The sequence below is a fragment of the Podarcis muralis genome, chromosome 2 (assembly GCF_964188315.1).
Source record: "Podarcis muralis chromosome 2, rPodMur119.hap1.1, whole genome shotgun sequence".
In the NCBI taxonomy this organism is placed as follows: domain Eukaryota; kingdom Metazoa; phylum Chordata; class Lepidosauria; order Squamata; family Lacertidae; genus Podarcis; species Podarcis muralis.
In genome coordinates this window covers 104,339,825-104,366,102 of record NC_135656.1, presented here as the reverse complement: position 1 = coordinate 104,366,102, position 26,278 = coordinate 104,339,825, and the positions used below count along the sequence as shown (strand labels likewise).

General features: G+C 48.7%; 1 protein-coding gene across 2 annotated transcripts in view; it reads left to right on the top strand.

Annotated features, from left to right (window-relative positions):
- Nucleotides 1-26,278, top strand: part of LOC114591921 (laminin subunit beta-1-like) — a 74,891-nt gene that overhangs the window by 26,828 nt on the left and 21,785 nt on the right. For both annotated transcript variants that reach the window (XM_028719668.2, XM_028719669.2), the window contains exons 7-21: nt 209-272; nt 2,158-2,360; nt 5,210-5,330; nt 5,995-6,183; nt 7,370-7,549; nt 9,277-9,389; nt 10,077-10,156; nt 11,876-12,032; nt 12,784-12,936; nt 13,829-13,987; nt 15,550-15,671; nt 21,760-21,880; nt 22,152-22,344; nt 23,241-23,384; nt 25,330-25,561. In XM_028719668.2, coding sequence (XP_028575501.2) covers nt 209-272; nt 2,158-2,360; nt 5,210-5,330; nt 5,995-6,183; nt 7,370-7,549; nt 9,277-9,389; nt 10,077-10,156; nt 11,876-12,032; nt 12,784-12,936; nt 13,829-13,987; nt 15,550-15,671; nt 21,760-21,880; nt 22,152-22,344; nt 23,241-23,384; nt 25,330-25,561 — 2,231 coding nt within the window. The remainder of the gene's footprint in view (nt 1-208; nt 273-2,157; nt 2,361-5,209; nt 5,331-5,994; nt 6,184-7,369; nt 7,550-9,276; nt 9,390-10,076; nt 10,157-11,875; nt 12,033-12,783; nt 12,937-13,828; nt 13,988-15,549; nt 15,672-21,759; nt 21,881-22,151; nt 22,345-23,240; nt 23,385-25,329; nt 25,562-26,278) is intronic.

The window sequence follows — 26,278 nt, the reverse complement described above, 5'->3', positions numbered from 1 at the left end:
TGCTAGATGGATACACATGCATAGGGGCCTAACTGGCCAAAATGCCAGAGATCCATAATTGGATCTTTTGTTTTTAAATTGTAGCAAATATCAGCTGTGGGAGGAGAGGAAGGGTTTAACCCTTTCCTCCCAAACAATCCCCCACCCCCAGCTGCTATTTATTCCATTAGGGTAAAAATTGCATGTACATCTTAACCTTTCTCTGTAGGTGATTTTCAAAGTGCTGGATCCGGCGGTGAAAGTTGAGGACCCATACAGCCAGGAAATCCAAGGTATGAATGTAATGAGCAGCAGGGGATGGCATAGAGGTAGGAAAAGCACTTGCCCAACCTCCAGGCAGGTGAATTAATGATTCTTGCCATGAAGAGGAGGGACACGGGTGGCGCTGTGGTCTAAACCACTGAGCCTAGGGCTTGCCAATCAGAAGCTCGGCGGTTCGAATCCCCGTGACGGGGTGAGCTCCTGTTGTTCGGTCCCTGCTCCTGCCAACCTAGCAGTTCAAAAGCACGTCAAAGTGCAAGTAGATAAATAGGTACCGCTCCGGCGGGAAGGTAAACGGCCTTTCCGTGCGCTGCCCTGGTTCGCCAGAAGCGGCTCAATCATGCTGGCCACATGACCCGGAAGCTGCCTGCGGACAAACGCCAGCTCCCTGGGCCAGTAAAGTGAGATGAGCACCGTAACCCCAGAGTCGTCCGCGACTGGACTTAATGGTCAGGGGTCCCTTTACCTTTACCATGAAGAGAAGGTGCATTGCGGTGCAAATGTACTGGTTGGAATGCTGGATTGACCTCTGCGGTGTACCTGGACTACATCAGTGGCAGACCTTGGGGCTCTCAAATTTCAGCAACGCCCTGTGCGACACCAAAATTTGCCGCCCCTCGTCTTCCATTCTGCATCATAGTTGCAGCGCCCAGTGCAACTGCACCAGTGGCATGCTTCTAAATCCACCTCTTACTAGGTGACCCTTGCCATTCCTTCCCACTCCACAATTCTATGTACCATGTGCCTCCTGTTAAGCAGCAGGATCTCACCTACCTACCAAAAGATCAGGTAGGCGCCTCTGCTCCCACAGCAACACCTGCTACCAGTAGCAGGGAAAGGGATTGGCCCTTAGAGGGGGGACTTCTATTGGAGATAAGCACGGTGAGAGATTGAGGGAAATCTTCCAAACATACGGCATCTGGGAGGTGAGATGGGACCATAAAATCACTATAGCCCTCAGGGAGTGAATGCGAGATGGGAAAGGACCAGGGCAATTAGCACTCAAAGAGAGACAGAAAGAGACTGACAGGTTGCAGATGGAGGGACTCCGCTGACATCATAACAGCAAAGCTTAGATGCGCAGAGATGATCAACCTTACTGTATGCTTGTGAAACGTGGACCACTTACAAACGCCACCTCCTACTCCTCGAAAGATTCCATCAACGGTGTTGAAATAATAATATTTTTTATAATTTATACCCCACCCTTCCCGGTTCAGAAAACCGGGCTCAGGGCGGCTAACAACAAATTTAAAACACTTAATTGATGCAACAAAAAACAGCATAAAATACAGTATAAAACATGAATAACAATAAATTCAGAATTAAAAAATCAATTTAGGGGGAAATTCCATCCAATAAACATTAGATGATCACCAGGGCTAGCTGGCTAAATTAGTCCTATTTGGGCCAGTGAGGAGACCAGAGGAGAATTAGCTGTGGGATCCCAGGGTGGGTAATCTTCATAGAAAGGGGAGGGGAAGGGAAGGAAGGGGAATAAAAGATCAGGGCAAGTTCAAATTGAAAGCCAGGCGGAATAGCTCTGTCTTACAGGCCCTGTGGAAGGAAGTTAAATCCTGCAGGGCCCTGGTCTCATGGGACAGAGCATTCCACCAGGTCGGAGTCATCACTGAGAAGGCCCTGGCCCTGGTGGAGGATAATCTTCTGACAACGGAAGAGTGTGCCTTCAGGAGTAAAGTCAAGCTGTTATAGAGTTACAGCGCCTGCTGTGGCTGTAGAGGCCGATATGGGAGAGACATGTTTTACTGCAGGTGGGGCAGATGTATCTGTGTGGAATCCAGGGGAGCAGCCTGAGATTGGTGGGTGGGGAACTGAGGCTATAGGAGTCTAGGAGCTAAAGCTCTGCACCAAAACATCTCCTTCCCTCCTGACCAGATCTGTTGCGCGTCACCAACCTGCGGGTGAACTTCACAAAGCTGCACACTCTGGGCGACAACCTACTCGACTTTCGGCATCAGGTGCTGCAGAAATACTACTACGCCGTGTACGAGATGGTGCTGCGTGGGAGCTGCTTCTGCTATGGGCACGCCTCGGAGTGTGCCCCTCTGGCTGGAGCGCCAAGCAGAGTAGAAGGCATGGTAAGGACCTTATCAGTGTTGTGGGAGACTGAGGCTGGGAGTTCAGGTTGCAGCCCTATAGCCAGGAAGACAGGGCAAGGGGAGGTACACTTAGTGATCAGAGCTCCCATGCTGGGCTGGGCTTTTTGATTAGGAGTATGTGGGATGCGGGTGGCACTGCGGGTTAAACCACAGAGCCTAGGACTTGCCGATCAGAAGGTCAGTGGTTCGAATCCCCGCAATGGGGTGAGCTCCCATTGCTCGGTCCCTGCTCCTGCCAACCTAGCAGTTCGAAAGCACATCAAAGTGCAAGTAGATAAATAGGTACCGCTCCAGCGGGAAGGTAAACGGCGTTTCCGTGCACTGCTCTGGTTCGCCAGAAGCGGCTTAGTCATGCTGGCCACATGACCTGGAAGCTGTACGCTGGCTCCCTTGGCCAATAAAGCAAGATGAGCGCCGCAACCCTAGAGTCGGCCACAACTGGACCTAACGGTCAGGGATCCCTTTACCTTTACCTTTATGTGGACCCCAGTGTGTCGGGAGTTTGCGATACAGTTCTCCAACCAAGTAATTTATATAATAATGCAGTTCTGAGGGGAAAGTATGCCTTTAAAAATGAACACGTTAATGAAAATAACATGTAAAAATAATAATAACATGCTTCATAGTGGGAGAAATCGCTTGCAAAAATTTGCGCATTGGGTGAAATGCACACTAAAAATGAATTTTCACGAGGGCTTCTTCCTGTAAGAAAACAACCCAATACAGTGGTACCTCGCAAGACGAATGCCTCGCAAGACAAAAAACTCGCTAGACGAAAGGGATTTTTGTTTTTTGAGCTGCTTCGCAAGACAATTTTCCCTATGGGCTTGCTTCGCAAGATGGAAACGTCTTGCAAGTTTGTTTCCTTTTTCTTAACACCATTAATACAGTTGTGACTTGACTTCGAGGAGCAACTCATAGAACGAGGTGTGGTAGCCTTTTTTGAGGTTTTTGAAGACTTTGGTGATTTTTGAAGCTTTTCCAAAACTTTCCCGACACCGTGCTTCGCAAGACGAAAAAAATTGCAAGACGACAAAACTCGCGGAACGAATTAATTTTGTCTTGCGAGGCACCACTGTAACAACAAACGGATGTGAAATGTAGAGAACTGAATTTAAGGTTAGAAAAAACTGAAATTGACAGATTCATCTATCCCTACCCGGCAGGTAGTAGAGAGGCTACAGCCTTGGTGGTTCTGCTTATTAAAATCTATTGGGAGAATGTGACACACAGACTCCCAGTTGTGTGTAGAGAACCTGCGTTATTGTACCAAAAGCACAATTTCCGTCAACTGGAAGTGCAGATTCTCTTGTTGGAATCCATTTTGCAGTTTGAGAAAACCTCATTCTTAAGCTTGCAGAGCCGGTGTGGGTGTGTTCTGGGATGGAAAGAGAAGGCATATACAGAGGGAAATTTCCAGCCCAGTGGACATTCCACCTAGACACTTTTTTTTTAATGGTTAAAGTAATTCTCAAACCTTATTCAGGGTTATTTGTTCTCCACAAACATCAGACCTAGAAACCTAGGGTTGCATTCGGTGAAGTCATGCTCTTAAGGCAAGGACTTCTGCCAGTGCAATGAGACTTCCTCTTCCATGCTTGCCCCCTGCACTCCTTCCCCATATGCTCTGGAGGGCTGGCGGGGGGCGGGAACTTAGAACAGATACGTTGGGGGTGGGGAGGCACAGGGGGGCACACAGAAAGAGGAGAGGGAGAGGAAGTCCCTTTGTGCAGGCAGAAGTCATTGTCCTAACAGGAGAATAAGAATAAGAATAAGAATTTATTATTTGTACCCCGCCCATCTGGCTGAGTTTCCCCAGCCACTCTGGGCGGCTTCCACGGGTAGCGCTGTGGGTTAAACCATAGAGCCCAGGACTTCCTGATCAGAAGGTCAGCGGTTCGAATCCCCGTGACGGGGTGAGCTCCCGTTGCTTAGTCCCTGCTCCTGCCAACCTAGCAGTTTGAAATCACGTCAAAGTGCAAGTAGATAAATAGGCACTGCTCCAGTGTGAAGGTAAACGGCGTTTCCGTGCACTGCTCTGGTTCGCCAGCAGCGGCTTAGTCATGCTGGCCACATAACCTGGAAGCTGTACGCCGGCTCCCTCGGCCAATAAAGCGAGTTGAGTGCCACAACCCCAGTGTCAGTCATGACTGGACCTAATGGTTAGGGGCCCCTTTACTTTTACCCCGCCCATCTGGCCGAGTTTCCCCAGCCACTCTGGGCGGCTTCCAACAAAGATTAAAAATACATTAAAATGTCACACATTAAAAACTTCCCTGAACAGGGCTGCCTTCAGATGTCTTCTAAATGTCAGGTAGTTGTTTATCGCTTTGACATCTGCTGGAAGGGCGTTCCACAGGGCGGGCACCACTACCGAGAAGGCCCTCTGCCTGGTTCCCTGTAGCTTTGCTTCTCGCAATGAGGGAACCGCCAGAAGGCCCTCGGTGCTGGACCTCAGCGTCTGGGCAGAACGATGGGGTTGGAGACGCTCCTTCAGGTATACTAGGCCAAGGCCGTTTAGGGCTTTAAAGGTCAACACCAACACTTGGCTGGGTGCAACCCTGGCTCTTAAAACAAATCAAGCTGCTTGTATTCTTCAAGGGTTATTAGAACCTGTTGCAGGATTGTGTTCACATAGCTTCTGTTTATATGGCCATCAGCCATGCTTTGCCGTCTTGGGCTCCAGGTCACATGGGGCCTAATCAGCAGCACCCAGGCACAAGAGGTCCTTCTTCTAAATATCTCCATGCTGAGCGGCACTCTGCTTTCATTTCCCTGGGCTGTGCCAAGGCTCTGGATGCCCCTCTCACCAGTCTCCTCTGCCCCAGATCCACGGACGATGCGTGTGCAAGCACCACACCAAGGGCCTCAACTGCGAGCTCTGCAAGGACTTCTTCCAGGAGTTGCCATGGCGACCAGCTGAGGCCCACAACCCACATGCCTGCAAAGGTGAGGGTGTTTTTGCGCATGCCAGAAGGTGTGGGGAATTGGGTGGCGAAGCAGTGGGAGTCAACGGAAGGAGATCTTTTCCTGGGGGAGGGGGCCTGGCATGTTTGGAAATGGCTGCACCCCCCAGCTTTGGGCAGATAGGTAGCAGAGGCTGGGTAGCACTGGAAAAGCTAATCAACTATGGGAGGGCTATGAAACATTCACAATTCCATTTATTTACAAGTGGAAGAAATTCTCAGAAGTGTATGTGGAGGCCTGGACAGGCTACCGAACAAGAGTTCCTTGTCCTCTGTCTTCTGTTTCTAAGGCTTCTGTATGCAGGTATTGGTGGTTCCTTAGTCTTGCCTAACATTTTTAAGAAACGATGTTGTGCAGGCTCTTACAGAAGAACTTAAGAAGAGTTCTGCTGGGTCAGTCCTATGTGTAGTTCAGCATCGTGTTCTCACAGCGGCCAACTAGATGTCTATGGGAAGCCTGCAGCAGAAGCCACAAATAGCACACACATGGGGCAGGTGAGAGCCTCAGCAATAGCAGCAATGGTGGCCTAGCCTACGGGTTTACAATACTGTTATATGGGTGCAATTCAGGTCACAGGAAAGGAGGAGCGAGCAGAATAAGCAGGAGTTTGCGGCGCCCTTTAACTTTGCCCCTGGCTTCTCCACAGAGTGCAACTGCAACGAGCACTCCCACAAGTGCCACTTCGACATGGCCGTGTACCTGGCCACGGGCAACACCAGCGGTGGGGTCTGCGACGACTGCCAGCACAACACCATGGGCCGCCACTGCCAGCTCTGCAAGCCCTTCTACTACCGCAACCCTCTGGCTGACATCCGTGCCAGCACGGCGTGTATCCGTGAGTGTCCTTCTATCGTCCCAGCCGCGGTCTTTTTATGATGATGATGATGAATCGTGATGTGAATCGCCTCGAGCAGGGTTTACTGTGGGGAGACAGCATACAGATAAACGGCAGCTGTGATCCCCAGCAGTATTGATTTTTATTGTTTCATGCCATTTTTGAGTGGTGTGAGATTCCGGGCATTTCAGGCGCTCACCCAGGGTTCGTGTTTCCTTTGCAAAGAGGCACAGTGGAGACTGTGGTGTCTTTATGATAGATGGCTCATTTACGCATATACACAACCTGAGCCCTGCGACGGAGGAGTTCACCGCGTTAACGTCCAAGGCGGTCTTGCTTCTCCCTTAGCCACAGCCTTGGATCCCAGCAGAAACCAGGCATGGCTCTATGCTGGCTGTTTTGCCATAATAAAAATTGATTGAGAGGCCTGGCTCTATCTCTAGCTTGCTGCTTTACTTCTAGGTCACATCATTCAATTCTCCACTCTGGCCTTTTGCCTTTATAAGTAATAGACAGTTGAGAGAGGAAGGCCCATCCATTTGACCTCTGGCACAGAGCTACATTTTTTGTTCCATTAACAAAGTGGGCCATTACCAGTCTGGCCTGGCTATTCCAACAATTGAATCTGTGCTGGATCCAGGAATTAGAAGCGGGGCTCAGGCATACAGCCTAATCCCCCCCCCCAAAAAACCCCACTTATAACAGTACGTAATTGAGAACATTGGCAGACTTTTGCCTGTCCAATTTCAGCGGCGCCCTCTCTCTCTTGATAAAATATTTTCACAATGGAAGAAACCTATACATGAAACAAGTAACAAAAGGAACACATCATATTATTAAATACTCCCCAACTAACAAACTGTGCTCAACCTCCTGGCATAAAAAAAGAATGAAAAAAGCAAAGGCAAAAGTTTTTAAAGTCACGTATTGGTTTAGTCCTGCTGGCCACATGACCTGGAAAAGTGTCTGTGGACAAACGCCGGCTTCCTCGGCCTGAAAGCTAGATGAGGGCCGCAACCCCAGAGTCGCCTTTGACTGCACTTAATTGTCCAGGGGTCCTTTACCTTTACCTCTTCTTGTTTCTCCTTAATGAAACTTGTATGATTGGAAGGGAACATAAAAGCAGTCCTTTTAACGTAAGTTGTAAAGGGGACCCGCACAGTATCCAATTTCTTTTGTCCCACAGCATGTGACTGCGACCCAGTGGGCTCCTTGGATGGTGGCGTGTGTGACAGTCATACAGATGCGATGCTGGGCATGATCGCTGGGCAGTGCCGCTGCAAAGAGAACGTCAAAGGCGTGCGTTGTGACAGCTGCAAAGAGGCCTTTTACGGACTGAGCCGCAATGACCCTCTTGGGTGCCAGCGTTAGTATCGGTGACTGTCTGGGGTCACCAGACTTTGTGGGGGCAGGTGTGGAATCAACTCGTGCCAGCATGGATACAGGGTGTGTGTGTGTGGGGGGGAAGGGCTTGATATCTGGGTTGTTCCAGAGGCAGCGGCCGGTGCAAAATGCGGCAGCTAGGTTGCTTGTGGTGGCAAAACACCCCCAGCATATAACCCCTTGCTAGCGAGATTTGCCCTGGTGGCAATCTGCGGATAGGCCAAGTTCAAGATGTTGTCATTAATGCATAAGGCCCTATGCAGCTCAGAACCAGGCTGCTTCAAACATCCCCTTACATGCCCAGTATATTTGTGTGTTCTGTGGGAGGGTGTCTCCTGCCACTGGCGGAGGAAGAGGAGTGCAGGGCGAGCGCATTGCTCCCGGCAGCGCAGTCCCGGTGGGGTGCCATTGCGGCTGCCCTCCCCCCCATGATGGGCGCCGCGCCCCCAGGACATGTGCCACGCCCCCTGACACGCACCAGCCCTGCCCCCACCTGCTCTCCGCTCCCCCAGTGCCAGAGCATGAAGCTCTGCCACTGTCTCCTGCAAGTTCCAAAGGTCTCAGAAATCTACTTCACAGTAACTTGGAGCAAGGGGTTTTGGATGGCTGCCCCTGATCTGTGGAACAACATTTCTCACGAGATACAACAGGGGCCCACTCTCTGCACTTTCCAGAAATAAATGAAGGTATTTTTTGCTCCAGCCACATTGATGGGGTTTTGCCATGAGAGTCTATTCATATTAAAAAGGGATGCAGGTGGCGCTGTGGTCTAAACCATTGAGCCTCTTGGGCTTGCTGATCAGAAGGTCGGCGATTCGAAACTGTGTGATGGGGTGAGCTCTGCCCCAGCTCCTGCCAACCTAGCAGCTCGGAAGCACGCCAGTGCAAGTAGATAAATAGGTACCACTGTGGTGGGAAGGTAAACGGCGTTTCTGTGCGCTCTGGCTTCCGTCACAGCATTCCGTTGCACCAGAAGCAGTTTAGTCATCCTAGCCACATGACCCAGGAAGCTGTCTGTGGACAAACGCCGGATCCCTCAGCCTGAAAGTGAAATGAGCGCTCTAACCCCATAGTTGCCTTTGACTGGACTTAACCGTCCAGGGGTCCTTTACCTTTTACCTTTATTCTTTTTGTTATCATTTTCTTTTAAATGCATTGGCTGTTTTAAAAATAATTTATTGCACATTGCCTTGAAATGATTGCATAGAGGACGATGGATAAATTATTATTCTTATGAGCAGCAGTAGTAGCACTTCTACCACAATTAGGATTTTTTTCTGTTCGGCTTCAGGCACCAACATGTCTGGAATCTGAATGGCACTTCCATTTCATTGCTTCGTACAGTTTCCAGCCTTTACCAAGCCCCCTACTTCTTGTTCTCCTATAACCAGTGTTTCACGAGTTCTAGCCATCTCTCCCGCAGCCGAGACAATGGGATTAAAAATTCTAAATTATTTAAAATTTGTTCCTTTTGGCTCAAAGCAATACAAACTGTGCATTCAGGAGACACGCCAGATTTGATTTAATGTATTCTGCTTGCAGAATCTGGGTGTTTGCAGTTGTGGGGGGGAAATGGGTGGAGCAATGGGTGGGGCAGTTGCCTCGAATTCTGGAGCCCTGCTGAGCTGGGCCAGGAGATGGCTTAGCCTTGTGCCTTGTGACACAGCCGGATGAAAACCCATGGAAAGTGCTAGTTATGTGTGTTCTCAGCCTGCAGGTGTGACCCTCGTGGGATTATCCCAGGTAGCCTTCCCTGCGACCACATCAGCGGCGACTGCTACTGCAAGCGATTTGTCGCCGGGCGATACTGCAACCAATGTTTGGTGAGTGGGTGTCGCGGAACCATTAAAAGGCGTGATGCGGATACTCCAGGCCTGAATATGCTTTAGAGAGCCAGTGTGGTGTAGTGGTTAAGAGCAGTGGACTTGTAATCTGGTGAATCGGGTTTGATTCCCCGCTCCTCCACATGCAGCTGCTGGACTTGTGCTTGAAGAAACTCCTGTTAGTAGGGGGTCATGATGTGCATTCTGCAGGCAAGACGGCTTCGAGTCAGCTGCAGCTTGTGAAACCGTCACATGGCTCATGCTGGCCTCGAGGCGCGGCTGCTGCACGACCTTCTTCATGGCCGCCACGTTGGAGGAGCCAGACATGGTTCCAAAAATCATGCCTCTTGTAAACATTCAAGGCAGGGCTCAGGTGGCACTAAGGAGGCTTAGTGAGAGAGCCAGTGTGGTGTAGTGGTTAAGAGCGGTGGACTCGTAATCTGGTGAACCGGGTTTGCTTCCCCGCTCCTCCACATGCAGCTGCCAGGTGACCTTGGGCCAGTCACACTTCTCTGAAGTCTCTCAGCCTCACTCACCTCACAGAGTGTTTGTAGTGGGGGAGGAAGGGAAAGGAGAATGTTAGCCGCTTTGAGACTCCTTAGGGTAGTGATAAAGCAGGATATCAAATCCAAACTCTTCTTCTTCTTCTTCTTCTTTAGTTGAACTAGTGGTCTTTTTCCTCCACAGCCTGAATACTGGGGTTTGAGCAATGATATGGCTGGCTGCCGGAGCTGCGCTTGTGATTTTGGAGGTGCCTACAGCAACAGGTTGGAATGGAAGGGACATGAGGTGGGCTGGAGGAGGGGAGGGAGGGAATGGCACTCTGTGGCTGGCAAAGGGAGGGAAGGGTCCAGGGATGGCCAACTTCTATATTCTCAGGGGACACTCAGGTGTCCAGAGGATAGAATTAGAGCTCCAATTGGAGAACAGCCTTTACCAAAGGTGTCATGGGCTTTGAAGACACTTGAATGCAGGATGCAAGGGAGAAACGTGCTAAGAGGAAGGCACGCTTGGCAAACCCACACCGTGGTCAACTCCCGTCCGGAAACCAATGTCCCCACTACGGAAGGACATGTGGATCCAGAATTGGCCTCCACAGTCACTTACGGACTCATTGTTAAAACCGTGTTTATGGAAGACAATCTTACTCGGCTACGAGTGATCGCCAAAGAAGAAAGAAGAAGAGTGGTCAAGCTCTGTACTACATCTGACGCCATCTCTCACTTCGCAGCACTGCACGAAAGAAAGGAAAATAAGCAAAAAGTGTTGCTTTTGCAGTGAAGGGAATGGCAAGCATATTTTAAACTTCTTAACTGCACGTTGTTTTAATTGTAAGTGATTCTGTGAGGGCCCATCTGAGCAGTACATTTAAAGCAGTATCATCACTTTAAACACTCATGGCTTCCCCCACAGCTAACAACTTGAAATATACTCAGAGTCGAGAGTGGATTTCATGCTCTTTATTCAGCTCATAGTGGGAGGAGGAATGGAAGTTCCCCCAAAGTATCTGCTTTATATACATTATTTACACAATGGGCTGCACGAGATTGGCTAATTCCGGAATTCTCCTGTAGGCCAATCAGGTTGTGGATTCACTTTCATCTGGAGCTGGATTGGGTGGCTCCTGCAGGCCAATCATACTGCTGCATTGTTCCAGGACCAATCAGACTGCTGTATTCCGAATCCTATTGTTCTAGGACCAATCAGACTGCTGCATTTTGGATCCTATTCAACTCAGTACATAACACAACTCTAGTTTGTTTCGATGATGATGATGATGATGCAAGATCTTAGGTGACCTGTATTCCCCCCAGAGAGCCACAATTCCCAGAGTTCCCTCCCTGGAAGAGGGATGAATTGTGAAACCACTCTGAGAATTGTAGCTCCGCGAGAGGAAAATAAGGGGTCTCTTAAAACTTCTCAACACCCTTGACAAACTACCGTTCCCTGGATCCTTTGGAGGAAGCTTTGACTTTTAAAAAAATGGCACGAGACTGCTTTAAATGTATAGTGCAGAGTTGTGATTGTAAAAAAAGCTGAACTTGCTATACTTGCGCATTGCTGCACATGGTGACCTTTTTTTGGTCTAGGACAGTGGTAGGGAAACTCCATCCCGCAGGCCTAATTAGACCCACCTGGCCTCCCCATTTTGACTGCCATGTGGTTTGGCCCAAAACCATACCCAGCCCTCCATTACCTGAGGCCAAGCGCTGGACAGGTAAACACATGGGGTCAAATGGATAAGGAAGAATTCGGAGCACACTCTTTAAGTGCCCTCCCGATTCTTTTTTCCAGCTGCGAGTTAAATCGGATCAAGAGACTGTTTACTTGAGTGTGCAACCTCCCTCTCTCTTTTGCAGCCCTTTTGCCGAACCTACTCCAACGGCAGGGCTCAAATATTCTGCCATTGTTCTCATTCTCTGTCTGGCTTTCTCTCTCTCTCTCTCTCTCTCTCTCTCTCTCTCTCTCTCTCTCTCTCTCCCCAGGTGTTCCATGGATGATGGCCAATGCCCCTGTCGGCCCCACCTCATCGGGCGCCAGTGTGATGAAGTGCAGCCAGGGTTTTTCTGCATGCCCCTGGACTATTATATGTATGAAGCAGAGCATGCCACAGGTCTTGCACCAACCCATCAGGGCCTGCCAGTGAGTGCACTGGGACAGAGGAAGGGAAAGGGGAGCGTGAGAACCTGGGACATAGAGTGAGGCGGGTTGTGTCTGGAAAACTGCTAGTGAATGCGGGTTACTTGTCCAAAGGAAAAGGAGATGGCACCTGCATTTCTTGTGGGTGTTGTCCAAGAGACCTTGTTGTCTCTGGAGCACATATACCTTCATGGGGACTGAAAAGTTCCCAGCCCAGCTTACTGGCCTAAATCAGTATACACTGACCCACTTGCATGCCACAAATCCATTCATGAATTCAGAATGTTTTGTATGAGCATGTAAGGCACATCACCACAGAGGTATCTGCAGGCAAGGAGAAAATTCATTAAAACTGCCCTGGTGGCTCAATCAGTCAGTCATGGGCTGGTAGGATGGAAGGCAAGGAGGGCCAATGATAGGTGGAACCAGAGCCAATGGCAGGCAGAGGCAACCCATTCTAGTTTTATCCCCATTCTCCTCCCTGCTGACTTCCAGAAGGACAACACTTTTAAGTAAAAAGCCAAGCAAGTGTGGACTGAATGAGACTGGTGGGGCAACTCCCCAGTTGCCCATATAGGACAACCTCCATTGGCCAAACCATACAATATAGGGTAGTTCCATGGGCTCCCTCTTTGCCTTGGCAGCCTCAGTGAGCCTTTCAGAACCCCTTGGTTGCTGTATGGCTGAGGATGGAAACGGTTAGCAGGAGCAACCAATGGTGTTGGAAATAAAAAAAATCCTCGCTTTGTTGTAGGGTGCCTTGCGGCCCGAGGCCCCTGTGGACTGTGTGGAATATTACAATGGGGTCCAGAACGGGCGCAAAGTGAGGCTGCGACGACAGCACAGCACGATCAGACTCTTGCAGCAGCGAGCGGCGCTCCGAAGAGCCAGGCAACTTCAGCAGAAGGTGACCAAAATAGGGTGGGAGAGAGAGGATGCTGGGGGAAACCAGGGAAGGAAGTCCATGGTGGTCAAGGGTGGTTTGGGCCAGAGCTCCAGACCACTCAGTAGAGGTTGGTCCATAAAGCTGAGCTGAGGAGCAGCCACTTGGGTCTTCTTGGTCAACCATGTTAATTCTTTGCCTTGCACTTAGCCAGAAGGTAAAAGATACACTTGAATAGACACTATGCACTTCGTCATTGCAATCTGTTAAAGGCATCCTCTGTGAGCTGTGTGTGCCCGTGATTTTACGCAAGTAGAATTCAGGTGCTTTGTGGTTGATCAGGAATGTCCTCAGGTTCCCAAAGGCACCTAGCCTGCCTCTAGGAGTGTCAGATGGAGTGTCAGTTCCATACGGGGACTAACTGAGAGGTTTAACAACCCCCTTGGGCCATACCCGGTCCGTGGGCCATAGTTTGCTGACTCCTGACCTAATGACTGCAGTTAGCAGTCCAGGAAGTTCGCAGGACGAAAAGAAGATGGATAAGAGAGAGAGTGGCAGCATGACTTGTCCTTTTACCAGGTCTGGAAAAGTCACGCCCACCCACTAGTCACATGCAAGGAAGGACGCTCTAGGGAAGAGGAAGTTTCGACTGGCTGGACCAAACATTCCCTTGCATGTCCACTCTAGGAAAACAAGGAATGTTGTATTTGACTGCTCCCAGTGGATTCCAACCCACAGGAGGTACCAGGTTCAGTCCGTAACATCTCCTTGTAGGGCTGGGAGAGACTCCTGGCTGAAACCCTAGAGAGCCACTGTCCGTAGGCAATACACATCTAGATGGAGTAATGGTCTGACTCAGTGCAATGCAGCGCCCTATGTCCCTGCAGCTTTGCTGATGTAATGTTTCCCCCCGCAGCCTGATGTGGAAGTCATGCAACGTGAGCATACAGGTCACATGATTACATGGACCGGCCCCGGCTTTGCACGCGTGAGGGATGGGGCTGGTTTATCCTTCCATATCGACAACATCCCCTACCCCATGGAATATGACATCCTGTTGCGCTATGAGCCTGAGGTGCGTGGAAGGAACTGGAGTGGGCGTGGCGGGTGCTTGTTGTTGGGGAAAGAAGTTCTGGCATTTTCCTGAATGCTTTCATTATTGGATCATAAATTGATTGCTATGGGGGGGGGGAACTGTAGCTGGGAGAACGGGAATATTTTCATGATGCTTATCATAATAATGCTTAATCTTTACATAATAATTAAGTTCTCAGAGCACTTCACATAAACACTGATAGCAACCTTGCAAGGTAGGCCATCCCCCATATTACAGACAGACGGATGAGACTATGGGATAGATTTGAAGCAGGGACTTGCCAACTTCTAACTCACACCCTTTCTGGAGCTGGAGAGTGGTTAAATAGCAGTAGAAAGGAGGATTTGCCCCAGTTCTTTTAATCTATGCCCATCAACTGGGAATTCGATCCATATTACACATTGTGGAAAGAGTGCGACCATTCAGATGCTGTTGGATTCCAATCCCCATCAGCCACAGTCAGTATAGCCATGTCAGGAGTCCAGTTCCCGGCTTGATAACACAGTGAGCATAGTTAATTAAAAAAGGATGCTTTATTGTCAAAACAAACAGATAGTTCTTCATTTATTTATTTATATTGGTTTTTTTAACATATCATTTCCAACAATCATATAACATAACTTCTTATCTTATACAATGCTTTAGACTTCCGTCAACACCTCTGTTGATTTTTCATTCTTTATCACTTATTCTGCATTTCTTAATTTCCCTATTACACTTAATTATCATTAGCTAATAATTTTCCTCATAACATTTCTTGCAATATTTCCAATAATCCTCTTTACAGAACTTCTTGCAGTCCTACTAGTGTAATCTGTTCATCACAATTACTTTTCAAATAGTTCGTATATTAATTCCAGTCTTCTAAGAATCTCTGGTCCCGCAGGTTTCGAACCCTTCCCGTTAGTTTATCTAATTCTGCATAGTCCATCAATTTCATCCGCCATTCTTCTTTTGTCGGTAATTCTTCTTGCTTCCAGTTTTGTGCCAATAATATTCTTGCTGCCATCATTGCATATAAAAACAACTTACAATCCTGTCTGCTAATATCATCTCCTACAATGCCAAGTAAAAATGCTTCTGGTTTCTTAATAAATGTATATTTCAAAATCTTTTTCATCTCATTATATATCATTTCCCAGAAGTTTTTGACTTTTTTACATTCCCAACAAACAGATAGTTCTTCAGTTGGCAGTAACCCTTCCCTGGGAGATGGCTGCAAAGCTTCCCTGGGAGCTGGCTCATTCATGACAACCCAAGAGTCAGGAACATCTGGGGGGTGGGGAGCAAGTTCCCCACCTTTGACACAGGGATGGAGGTGTCACTGGTAGGGCAAGGGATAAGAGCTGGCAGGTTTCCGGAGGGGAAATGCTCCTAAAGCAAGCATTTCCTCTAGCCTTATAGCGAATGTCCACAGCTAGGGTTTTTTGCCGTATTACGTTTTGCAGCAAGGCTATCTCTGAGGCTGTCCACCCGGCGGGCCTGATGGGGATTGTATTCTCTGGGACGGCTGCTTTAAACCTGCTGTGTCTCCTTCTCAGTCCACAGAGGATTGGGAAGCTGTCGTCAGCGTCAGCTCGCGGGCGTTACCCATGAGCCCTCGCTGTGGCAACGTGCTGCCCTCGGAGCAGATGTATCGGGAGAGCCTGCCCCATAGTTCCAGGTAAGAATGAGAGGGGGAGGGGGAGGAGGAGAAGCAGCCCCACTGGGCACAGTGTGGGGAGGGAGCTTCTTTGACTCAAGAGAGACCCACAGCATGTCAGTGAGAGGTTTTATTGGAAATCAAGTCCTCATGGATTATGTCCTCTTTTTTTGAAAAGAAAAAAAAAAATCAATTCCAAATTGTTTACCACACTGGAGTCTGCTATTGCTGGTTTTTATTACATGTCTCGAGTCACTAATAACCACTTCAGGTTCTTGGGTTATAAAAATAATGTGTGGCTGACAGCCTAAAACGGGGTTGGCCAATTACTGTGTTCTCTGCAGTCACTTTGTTCCCAGAACAGGAGCCAGGAGCCAGAAGTGTATTTTGCTTTGCAGTTTACTTGGCCTTTTCCCTGAAAATGTAACATGAGGGGCTAAATAAAATTGCATATGCAGGTGTGTGTATGTATCTATATATCTGTTTAGCAGGCTTATAAAGAGTTTTATCTGCAGGTGTTTGCTTTTCCTACAGGCCCGCAAACAGTGAAGATTTACTCTTCTGCACAGACAGACGAGACTACTCTTCTGTTTCCTGCTTGGCAGGGGGTTGGACTCGATGGCCCTTGTGGTCTATTCCAACTCTATGATTCTATGATTCTATTCTATGACACAAAACGGGACGCGGGTGGCGCTGTGGGTTAAACCACAGAGCCTAGGACTTGCCGTTCAGAAGGTCGGCGGTTCAAATCCCCGCGACGGGGTGAGCTCCTGTTGCTCGGTCCCTGCTCCTGCCAACCTAGCAGTTCGAAAGCACATCCAAGTGCAAGTAGATAAATAGGTACCGCTCCGGCGGGAAGGTAAACGGCGTTTCCGTGCGCTGCTCTGCTTCGCCAGAAGTGGCTTAGTCATGCTGGCCACATGACCCGGAAGCTGTACGCCGGCTCCCTCGGCCAATAAAGCGAGATGAGCGCCGCAACCCCAGAGTCGGTCACGACTGGACCTAATGGTCAGGGGTCCCTTTACAGACACAAAACACACACCAAAATTACAAAACACTTCCCAGCACCAGTGCAAGTACACTTGTAGTTTCTACGCTACAGCCGCAAGAAATAAATCATACTTATTGCTTCGACATCCTGATTGTTGCAGGCAGTGCTTTGGCACATCTGACGGAGCACGTGGTTTTTCTGTTATCTGAGTATTTGCTGATGGATTGACTGAGTCTTTACCATAATTAACTGGAGAGCTCGTGGGTTTGTGGTTAGGAAATAGTTGGTATTTTGGTTTGGCTATGGGCCCTCTACACGTCCTGGTGGCTTTTGGTATTGCAAGATGCAACAGAAACAGCACAATTAACTATTCCCTTCTCTGATCTCATTCCAAGCTTCTTATGCTGGAGTTTCCTTTTCGGAGCCTGCTATTGTCTGTCTATTTGTATTACATTATTATAACTAATAACCAGTTTCATTCCCGTAAGTGTAACAGCTAGTATTTGCAGGGATTTTACTAATGACCAGTTCCATTCACGCAAGTACATAGCATGTTGCATTTGGGGGATCTGACTGTTTTATGTAGGATTTCCTAACCTCCGGCTTTTCGGTGTTTTTTGTTTTGTTTAAATTTTTTTGTCATGTTATTATTTCTTTTAACTTTGCCGCTCTTTGTTTTGTATGATCTGTAGAGAAGTATACCCAGTTTTTCAAAGTACTGTATTTTTTGCTCTATAAGACTCACTTTTTCCCTCCTAAAAAGTATGGGGAAATGTGTGTGCGTCTTATGGAGCGAATGCAGGCTGCACAGCTATCCCAGAAGCCAGAACAGCAAGAGGGATTGCTGCTTTCACTGCGCAGCGATCCCTCTTGCTGTTCTGGCTTCTGAGATTCAGAATATTTTTTTTCTTGTTTTCCTCCTCCAAAAGCTAGGTGCGTCTTGTGGTCTGGCGCGTCTTATAGAACAAAAAACACGGTATATCCTTCTCTTGTCTCAGGCATTTGTGGAATGGGTTTTCAGGTGTGATGGGCTTGTGAGGGTATGGATTATGTGAGGTCATTGCACTGCAAAAAAACCCCCTACCCTATTGTTGTGTACTATATTCAAGTATATCTAAGTGTCCCAGTAAAGAGGGGACATTTCCTATAAAAAATAGCATTAGTTCTTAGCTGCTCAGTTGGAGCACAAAAAGTCCCATGGAACCTAAAGACTAACTAGTCAATTGACACTAGCAATTGTGTATCAGATTTATAATGAACAGACAATTCTATATTACAATTATTTGGGGGTAGGCGGGAGATAGCTTATGTATGCTCCAGAAATCATATCCTTTGTGTGGTTAGCCCAGGAAGGGAGGGGCAAAATGCACAGCTAGAAAATTTTAAATGGCTGACACAATCTTTGAGTTTGAACAAACAACCTGTTAACTGCACATTCATTCTGATTTGTTTGTGAGGAGGGTGATGCTGTGTCAGGCAAATATTATCCCACACTTTCCAGAGCATTTTCCCTGTTACTTTTAATATCACAAAAGTCTGGGGTTGGGGTTTTTTTTGGGGGGGGGGGGGAGCTAGATTGTTGCACAAGAGCTCCAAATTAACTTTAATTGTGAAACCTGAATTTGCCGGTATGTGATTGAATCCTACCTCAAAATAGCCTGGAAGCACCTTTTTTTTTTTTTTGTGAGGGGGGAGAACAGATTGTTGCGCTCCATGATTCTTCAGTTACAGGTAAGATGGAAACCTTCCCTTTGGGCTGTAGTCCATCTCTGGGTAAAAACTAGTTTTATGGAACCTGTTAAGTTGTGGGTGAACATATCAGACGACACAGCTATTCTTCAAACAGCTCTTGTTTACTCACAGGCCAGAACAGAACTGAACTGAAGGGTTCAGCCAGCCTGCTTATATAGAGCTCCACTACAACGCAACAGTAACCACTTTCTGTAACTATCCAATCACAGAATGTCACTTTCAATCCCTTATTTGCATATGTGGACCTGAGTGAAAACTACCTACAGTATCCCCCTGCTGGCCCAGGGTGAAAACTTCAGCACATAACAGAACCCATTCCACCTTCCCCTGATCCACACTTCTTGCATAGCTCTTAGTGGAGTGCAGAAGGCGTTTGTGCTGCTGTTCTCAACACATCCCTTACATGTAGCGATTAGAGCGCTAGACAAGGGTTAGGGCGACCCAGTCTCAAATCTCCACTCAGGCCACAATCTCACTGAGGGGCCTACCTCTTAGGGTTGCTGTGATCATAACATGGAGGGCAGGAGCAATGTACACGGCTCTGAGCTCTCTAGAGGAAGGCTGGGGTAAGACAAATAGGCGAACGAATTATGGCGAGAACCTCAGAAGGTGTTTCTTTCCAGGGCTGCCACATTTGTATTCTAGCAGCCCTATTGGGGGAGTGAGGGGGAAGCAAGAAAACAAAAAACCCTCAGCCCCCAAATCGGAAAGGCTACCCCTCATCCACCCCTTTTCAAGATCTCCTTTCATCTTCTTGGAAATGTCTTCTCCCTCTCCGCTAATGGTTCGGAACATTTCCTGGGTTTTAAAAAGAAAAGGAAGGAAGGAAATGGGGCATACAAGTGTTTCCCCTGAAGCAGTTTGATGGTTTGAATCGCTGCCACCCTCTTTTATCGCTGGCAGGCAGGTTGGTGAAATGAAAGAAGCGGCTCTCATTGTTCCCTCGGAAAAAGATTATCTAAGGCAGCGGAACAAAGCAGACCCACTGCAGGCAAAGGGTCCCACCCCCCTCCCGACAGCTATTAGAGGCTGGCTGGTTATTGTTATGCCCTGGCAGAGACAGTTATTCAGGTTCAGATAAAAAGATGAGGTAAAATTTATAATTTAGACTCGTGGCAGAGGCAGAGAGCACACAAAAAACCCCTCAAAACCCTTGCCAATATTTTTTAAAGAATGGCACAAAGCAGGACTCTATAAACAAAATATTGGGGTTGGCGGGGTTGGCAGAGAAATCCCGCATATTACAGAATGGTATATGTGGGAAATGCCCACTTTGAGTAAAATGACCAAGATACTGTGGGTTAAATATGGGGGAAAGAAGATAAATTTGAACGAGGCTAGTGAAAATTTAAGGAACTTCGGAGTAGTAAGCAGGGGGGAAGTAATTATAACCCTTTTACAATATCATGGCTAAGTAGGGTTTCATTCAAAGTGGCCCTCCTAATCGGTAATGATAAGCATCAGAGGCTCGAATGAGCATTGCATGTTTTGTTGCTTTATTTAATTATTATTTAATTATTTTTATTGGGCTTGCCATAACTGTTAAGAAAGGGGTTTGCTTGGAAAAAGGGGTTTTTGTTGTTAGGTTATTATTTTGTATTGTTGTTGTTGGGGGAGGCAGGCTTTTTTCAGAGGGCAGAACCTCAGATTTGAATTGATTTTTATTTTTATTTTTTTGGAGGGGGCAGCTACCCCTCGCCCCCTCTTGAGTTGTTCTTTAATATTTTTTTAAGAATTGCACCAACAGTTGTCTCAGTAAGCAACCCACTCTGTAACTAACTTCTAATATTATATATAGAGGACTTTTAATATACATAAAAAGGTAAAGGTAAAGGGACCCCTGACCATTAGGTCCAGTCGTGACCAACTCTGGGGTTGCGGCGCTCATCTCGCTTTACTGGGCAAGGGAGCTGACGTACAGCTTCCGGGTCATGTGGCCAGCATGACTAAGCCGCTTCTGGCGAACCAGAGCAGCGCACAGAAACGCCGTTTACCTTCCCACCAGAGCAGTAGGAGGGACCGAGCAACGGGAGCTCACCCCGTTGTCGGGATTCGAGCCACTGGCCTTCTGATCGGCAAGTCCTAGGCTCTGCGGTTTAACCCATAGTGAGGCTATAAATAACAGCCACCAGCCTCTCTCTTTATCTTGTGTTTTGCTTCTCTTTCATCTACCTGCTCCGACTCTTCTCCCTCCTTCCTTGATCTGCCAACTGCCTCTCTAGTCCCCTCTAATGGTGCAGGAATGCTGCTGTCAGTCTCTTCTGAAGGGCTAAGGCAGCCTGCACCAATCGAGTGCCATCCAGATGTTTTGGACTACAGCGCCCATCATCCTCAGGCGGTATCCTTGTCATGGCTGGGGGCGATGAGATGCTGTTATGCATGCAAGGCCAAGTGCGAGGCCCTAAATGGCCTAGGCCCAGTATACCTGAAGTTCCATGGTGGGGGGGGGGGAGTGTGATGCAGGTGTACTGTGTCTCGGCCCATATACCTGAAAGAGCATCTCCACCCCCATCATTCAGCCCAAACACTGAGGTCCAGCTCTGAGGGCCTTCTGGCAGTTCCCTCACTGCGAGAAGCCAAGTTACAGGGAACCAGGCAGAGGGCCTTCTCGATAGTGGCACCCACCCTGTGGAATGCCCTCCCATCGGATGTCGAAAAAATAAACAACTACAGTGGAACCTCGGGTTGCAAACGTGATCCGTGTGGGAGGCACGTTCGCAACCTGCACCGTTTGCAACCTGCAGTGCCGCGTCTGCACATGCGCGGGTCGCAATTCGGCACTTCTGAGCATGTGGAAAGCACGATTTAGTGCTTCTGCGCATGCACAAGCACTGAAACCCAGAAGTAACCCATTCTGGTACTTACGGGTTTGGTGCAGTGCGCAACCCAAAATCATATAACCTGAAGCGTCTGTAACCTGAGGTACCACTGTATCTGATGTTTAGAAGACATCTGAAGGCAGCCCTGTTTAGGGAAGTTCTTAATGACTGATGTTTTAATGTATTTTTAATCTCTGTTGGAAGCCACCCAGAGTGGTTGGGGAAACCCTGGCTGGGGAAACCCAGCCAGATGGGCCGGGTACAAATAATAAATGATGATGATGATATGGATGTGGGCCTCAGATGTGATCCAGGCACAATTTGCATGGCAGAGGCTGGTGGATGTGCCAGGTCCGCAGCATCAAACTTTGAAAGTGAGCCACATTTTTCTCCTCAAGGCAGCTGAGAACGATCCCAGCAACCCTTACCAAGTCTGCAAACACCTGCATTTTATGAACTGGGTTCCTCAACCCTCTTGAGCCTAGTCTTACCCCTTGTGTGTTCTCCGCCTTTCCCCGTCTCTCACTTTTGTCTTCCCTCTCCCCAGGTATGTGCTCCTGCCGCGGCCCTTCTGTTTCGAGCCCAGGAACAATTATGAGATCACCATGCGATTCCAGCGGGCAGGGGTGGCACAGCGCCATCCTGCAGCCTTCATCCTCGTTGACTCGGTGAGAAGGAACCAGGTTTTAAATCTTCACACGCACACACTCAAAAAACAGTGACGTGCCAATGTCACTCAAGCAAAGGAGATTCTGCAGAAGCTGCCAGAGTCTTTCTGGGAATGCATCTCAGCACCTTCTGAGGTAGATTTCTGGGCCTGCTGCACACATTCCCAGTTAGCAAGTCCCCTCTTGTGTGCTACATAAGCAGCTGGGCCAGCTTCAGTCCTTGTCCCAACCAGGCCAGACTTTTCCTGACATCTATCCCTCCTTGCTACAGCTGGTCCTTCTGCCCCGTGTGACGGAGCTGCCCGGGCTCCATGGTAGCAGTCCTGCAGCGGTGGAGCGCCGGGAAGCGTTGGAGCGCTATACCTGCCTAGAGGTTTTCCGCATGGCCACCATGCCCGACCTGGCCGAGACCTGTGGCCGCCTGCTGTGCAGCATCTCTGCCCTGATGCATGATGGGGCTATGCGTGAGTGATTCTTTCTTATGCCTGAGAAAGAAAACCACTTTGCATACTTTTCTCCAGTCTCTACCATTGTGTGTGTGTGTGTGTGTGCTGGTGGTTGCCATTTCCACCAACACACAAAGTCCTGGAATGTCGCAGGGTCTCGGGTATTGGGGGAGGGATGCAAAATGGCGGACAGGTTGTTCATGTTGTTGTTGCTGCTGGTGCTGCTGCTACTTAAAGGTAAAGAGACCCCTGACCGTTAGGTCCAGTCGCAGACGACTCTGGGGTTGCGGCACTCATCTTGCTTTATTGGCCGAGGGAGCCGGCTTACAGCTTCCGGGTCATGTGGCCAGCATGACTAAGCCGCTTCTAGCAAACCAGAGCAGCGCACGGAAACACCGTTTACCTTCCCGCCGGAGCAGTACCTATTTATCTACTTGCACTTTGACATGCTTTTGAACTGCTAGGTTGGCAGGAGCAGAGAACGAGCAACGGGAGCTCACCCTGTTGTGGGGATTCAAACTGCCGACCTTCTGATTGGCAAGTCCTAGACCCGTGCCCCTACCATGGGGCCTAGAAACATGCTAATTTTAAAGATAACTAAAGTCAAGGTTCTCAGGATTTGGGCAGCATCTGTCTGTCTGATGGATGTTCTAGACTGTAACCTGCACGATTTCACCACCTGCGGCCTCAAACTATGAACTTGCATTTTACCACATTACTACAAGCAGGAATATTCCTCTTTTGCTCATGTGCATACAGTCTAGAGTGATGTGCTTGCGCTCAGTGTGTTGGAGCGCATCTCCACTTGTCCCTCTCCCCAGTCTCCTTGGCATTGGGGTGGGGAGGCGAGTGCCTCTCATCTTTCCCCCTGCCTAGCTTACTTCCCTAACCGTTGTGGTTTCTTCCGCCTTCAGCCTGCCAGTGTGATCCCCAGGGCTCCACCAGCAGTGTTTGCCACAAACTGGGAGGGCAATGCCAGTGTAAGCCCAACGTGATGGGTCGGCGCTGTGACCAGTGTGTCCCGGGCACCTACGGATTCGGACCCTACGGCTGCAGCCGTGAGTAATCAAGGCAGGGCCTGCATGTTCTGCCTCCCTCATGGTCATCCTTGTCTTTTCCTCAACTGTTGATTAAGCCTAGTTTTCACTGAGAGGGGAGGTGAAAAACTTGTGGCTGGGCTATATTACCATAGCTGTCAACTTTCAGATTTGAAAATAAGGGATCAGCAGCCTCACCTGTCCCGGGGACAGTCTACGGGATATCTAACAATCCGGAATAGCAGTGGGAAGCAGAAAACGGCACTGGAATAAGGGAATTTCTCACAAAAAGGGGAAGGTTGACAGCTATGTATATTACTGATCCTCAGAGTAGCAAATGGGATCCTGACACAGGGGGGAAGGAGATCCCACTCTGACTAGGCGCCACCCAGAGACAGCACCCCTGAGCTAGATCCCCTTAAGGAACCAACTCCCTTTACAAAAGCAGCTTCAGCTCCCCAGTGACCGAGTGCTAAGCTCCAGAACAGATTTTCTGTGGCTTGAGAGGCAGGCCCCATCCAGTCAAAGAGGTCTCAGTTGAGCAACAGAACTGGACTGGAGCAGATTCTCTTCTTTGGGATTATCATTATTATATATTTAAGTATTATTCAAGCTCCTACAACTCCAGGCAGTGGTTAAACCTGACTAACTTAACCCACATCCAAGCCATACATCTATGATACCACTGTTAAGCAGTCACGACTTCCCCCAAAGAATTGTGGGAAATGTAGTTTTGTTAAGGCTGCTGAGAGTTGTGAGGAGACCCTCCCTATTTCCCTCACAGAGCAGCAACAATTCCCAAGTTCCTTGATCGTTGAACCACTCTGGGAATTGTAGCTCCACGAGGGGAATGGAGGTGGGGGTCTCCTCACAACTCTCAGCACCCATAACAAACTACAGCTCCCAGGATTCTTTAACAGAAGGCAGGAATGTTTATCATAGTGCTTCAAAAGCATGCTGTGAATTTGAGTTGCTCTCTGGCCTTAATGTATAAAGGTAAAGGGACCCCTGACTGTTAGGTCCAGTCGTGGCCGACTCTGGGGTTGCGGCGCTCATATCGCTTTATTGGCTGAGGAAGCCAGCGTATGGCTTCCGGGTCATGTAGCCAGCCACTTCTGGCGAACCAGAGCAGTGCACGGAAACGCCGTTTACCTTCCCGCTGGAGTGGTACCTATTTATCTACTTGCACTTTGACGTGCTTTCGAACTGCTAGGTTGGCAGGAGCTGGGACCGAACAACGGGAGCTCACCCCATTGCGGGGATTCGAACCGCCGACATTCTGATCGGCAAGTCCTAGGCTCTGTGGTTTAACCCACAGCGCCACCCGCATCCCTTCAAAAAAGGAGAACCTCTTCAGATTGGGATGAGGGGATGGGATTAAGTAACCATCTTCATATTTATTATTATTGTTGTCCCAACTTTTCTCCAAGGAGCTCAGGGCGGCCTGCATGGTTCTCTTTTCCTCTCCAATTTTACCCTATCAGCCACCCTGTGAGGTAGATATTTCCAAAGGGGCAGCCTTGTCTTATTAGTCTCTTGCAGCAGAAACAATCAAAGACCTTGTCCAGTACCTAGAAATTGTTAATCTTTAAGTTGCCACAATACTCTCTAGTGTGTCCCCCCCTGCCCCGGGTCTGTGTGAGGATTTGAACCCAGGGATTCTGGGTCCTAGGTCAACATGACCACTGCTAGACCCACTTAACGTTGCTGCCCACCCACCCCTGTTATCCTTTCACCCTGTCAGCCTGGGTAGTTACTACTAGAGGTTAAGGAGCTGTGTTTTAGAAGAGCTTCCTGTCTTCTGGATTTGGCAATAGCTGCCACATTGAACTCTCTGAAAATACCCTGTGCCAGGAAATTGGGCGCAATCTCCATATTAGGGACTTTCCAGAGAACTGTGCCATAATTTATAATGGTTAATGCGCCCTCACCTGTCACGCTGAAAGCATGGCCCTTGTCCCCACAGCCTGCGCCTGTTCCCCCGAAGGCTCAGTCTCCCGGATCTGCGAACCAGTAAGCGGGCAGTGCCGGTGCCAACATGGTGCCATTGGACGCCAGTGCGACCAGTGCCCACCAGGCCAGTGGGGCTTCCCGACTTGCCGGCCTTGCCACTGCAACGGGCACTCGGAGGAGTGTGACTTGCACACGGGGGCCTGCCACCGGTGCCGCGATTACACGGCTGGCCGCCATTGTGAGAGGTACGCATGTGGGATTCGTGGGAAAACGTGACGGGATCCCAACTGCAATAAAATGTTGCAGTGTGGAGGGCTGAGTTTGTTATGGCTGGGCAACTCTGGATTGGAAAATGGGATGGGAGGGGGTGGACAAGCATCGACTGACAGACCCCCTTTCCTTCGGAAGATTGGTGCTGGTATTTGACAAGAAACACTAAATATTCCCCTTTTTAAAGAATTTCATTGCAGCAGGTTGGAAAAAAATACATTCTTTTTTTGTCAGAGTCAAACAGCCCTTCTTCCCACGTTTTTCCATCTCAAACATGGATATTCTGCCCAGACACACACACACACACACACACACACACAGAGAGAGAGAGAGAGAGAGAGAGAGAGAGAGAGAGAGAGGAGATACCTTTTTTTCTGAATCATGCAGCACAGCTTGGTCCCCTGATACCAGCCTTCAAGGAAGAGATTAGAGCAGGCACTGTTAGCTTGTTTTAGGAGGAAACAGGGAGATTCCACGGGAAGATTACTGGAGGAGAGAGACACTGCAAGGAGGATTGAAAGGGGAGTATATTGTGAAGAGGCTAAACTGTGGGATGGAGCGTCAGTTTATACTAATAAGGCTTATACTGGGGCAAAACCAGCTGTGATGAAGAGTGGCCAGGAAGAACGGGTGATAATTTGACATTTGAGGTGCATATTTTTAGGACCCACCCTACTTTTGTGGTTGTAAGT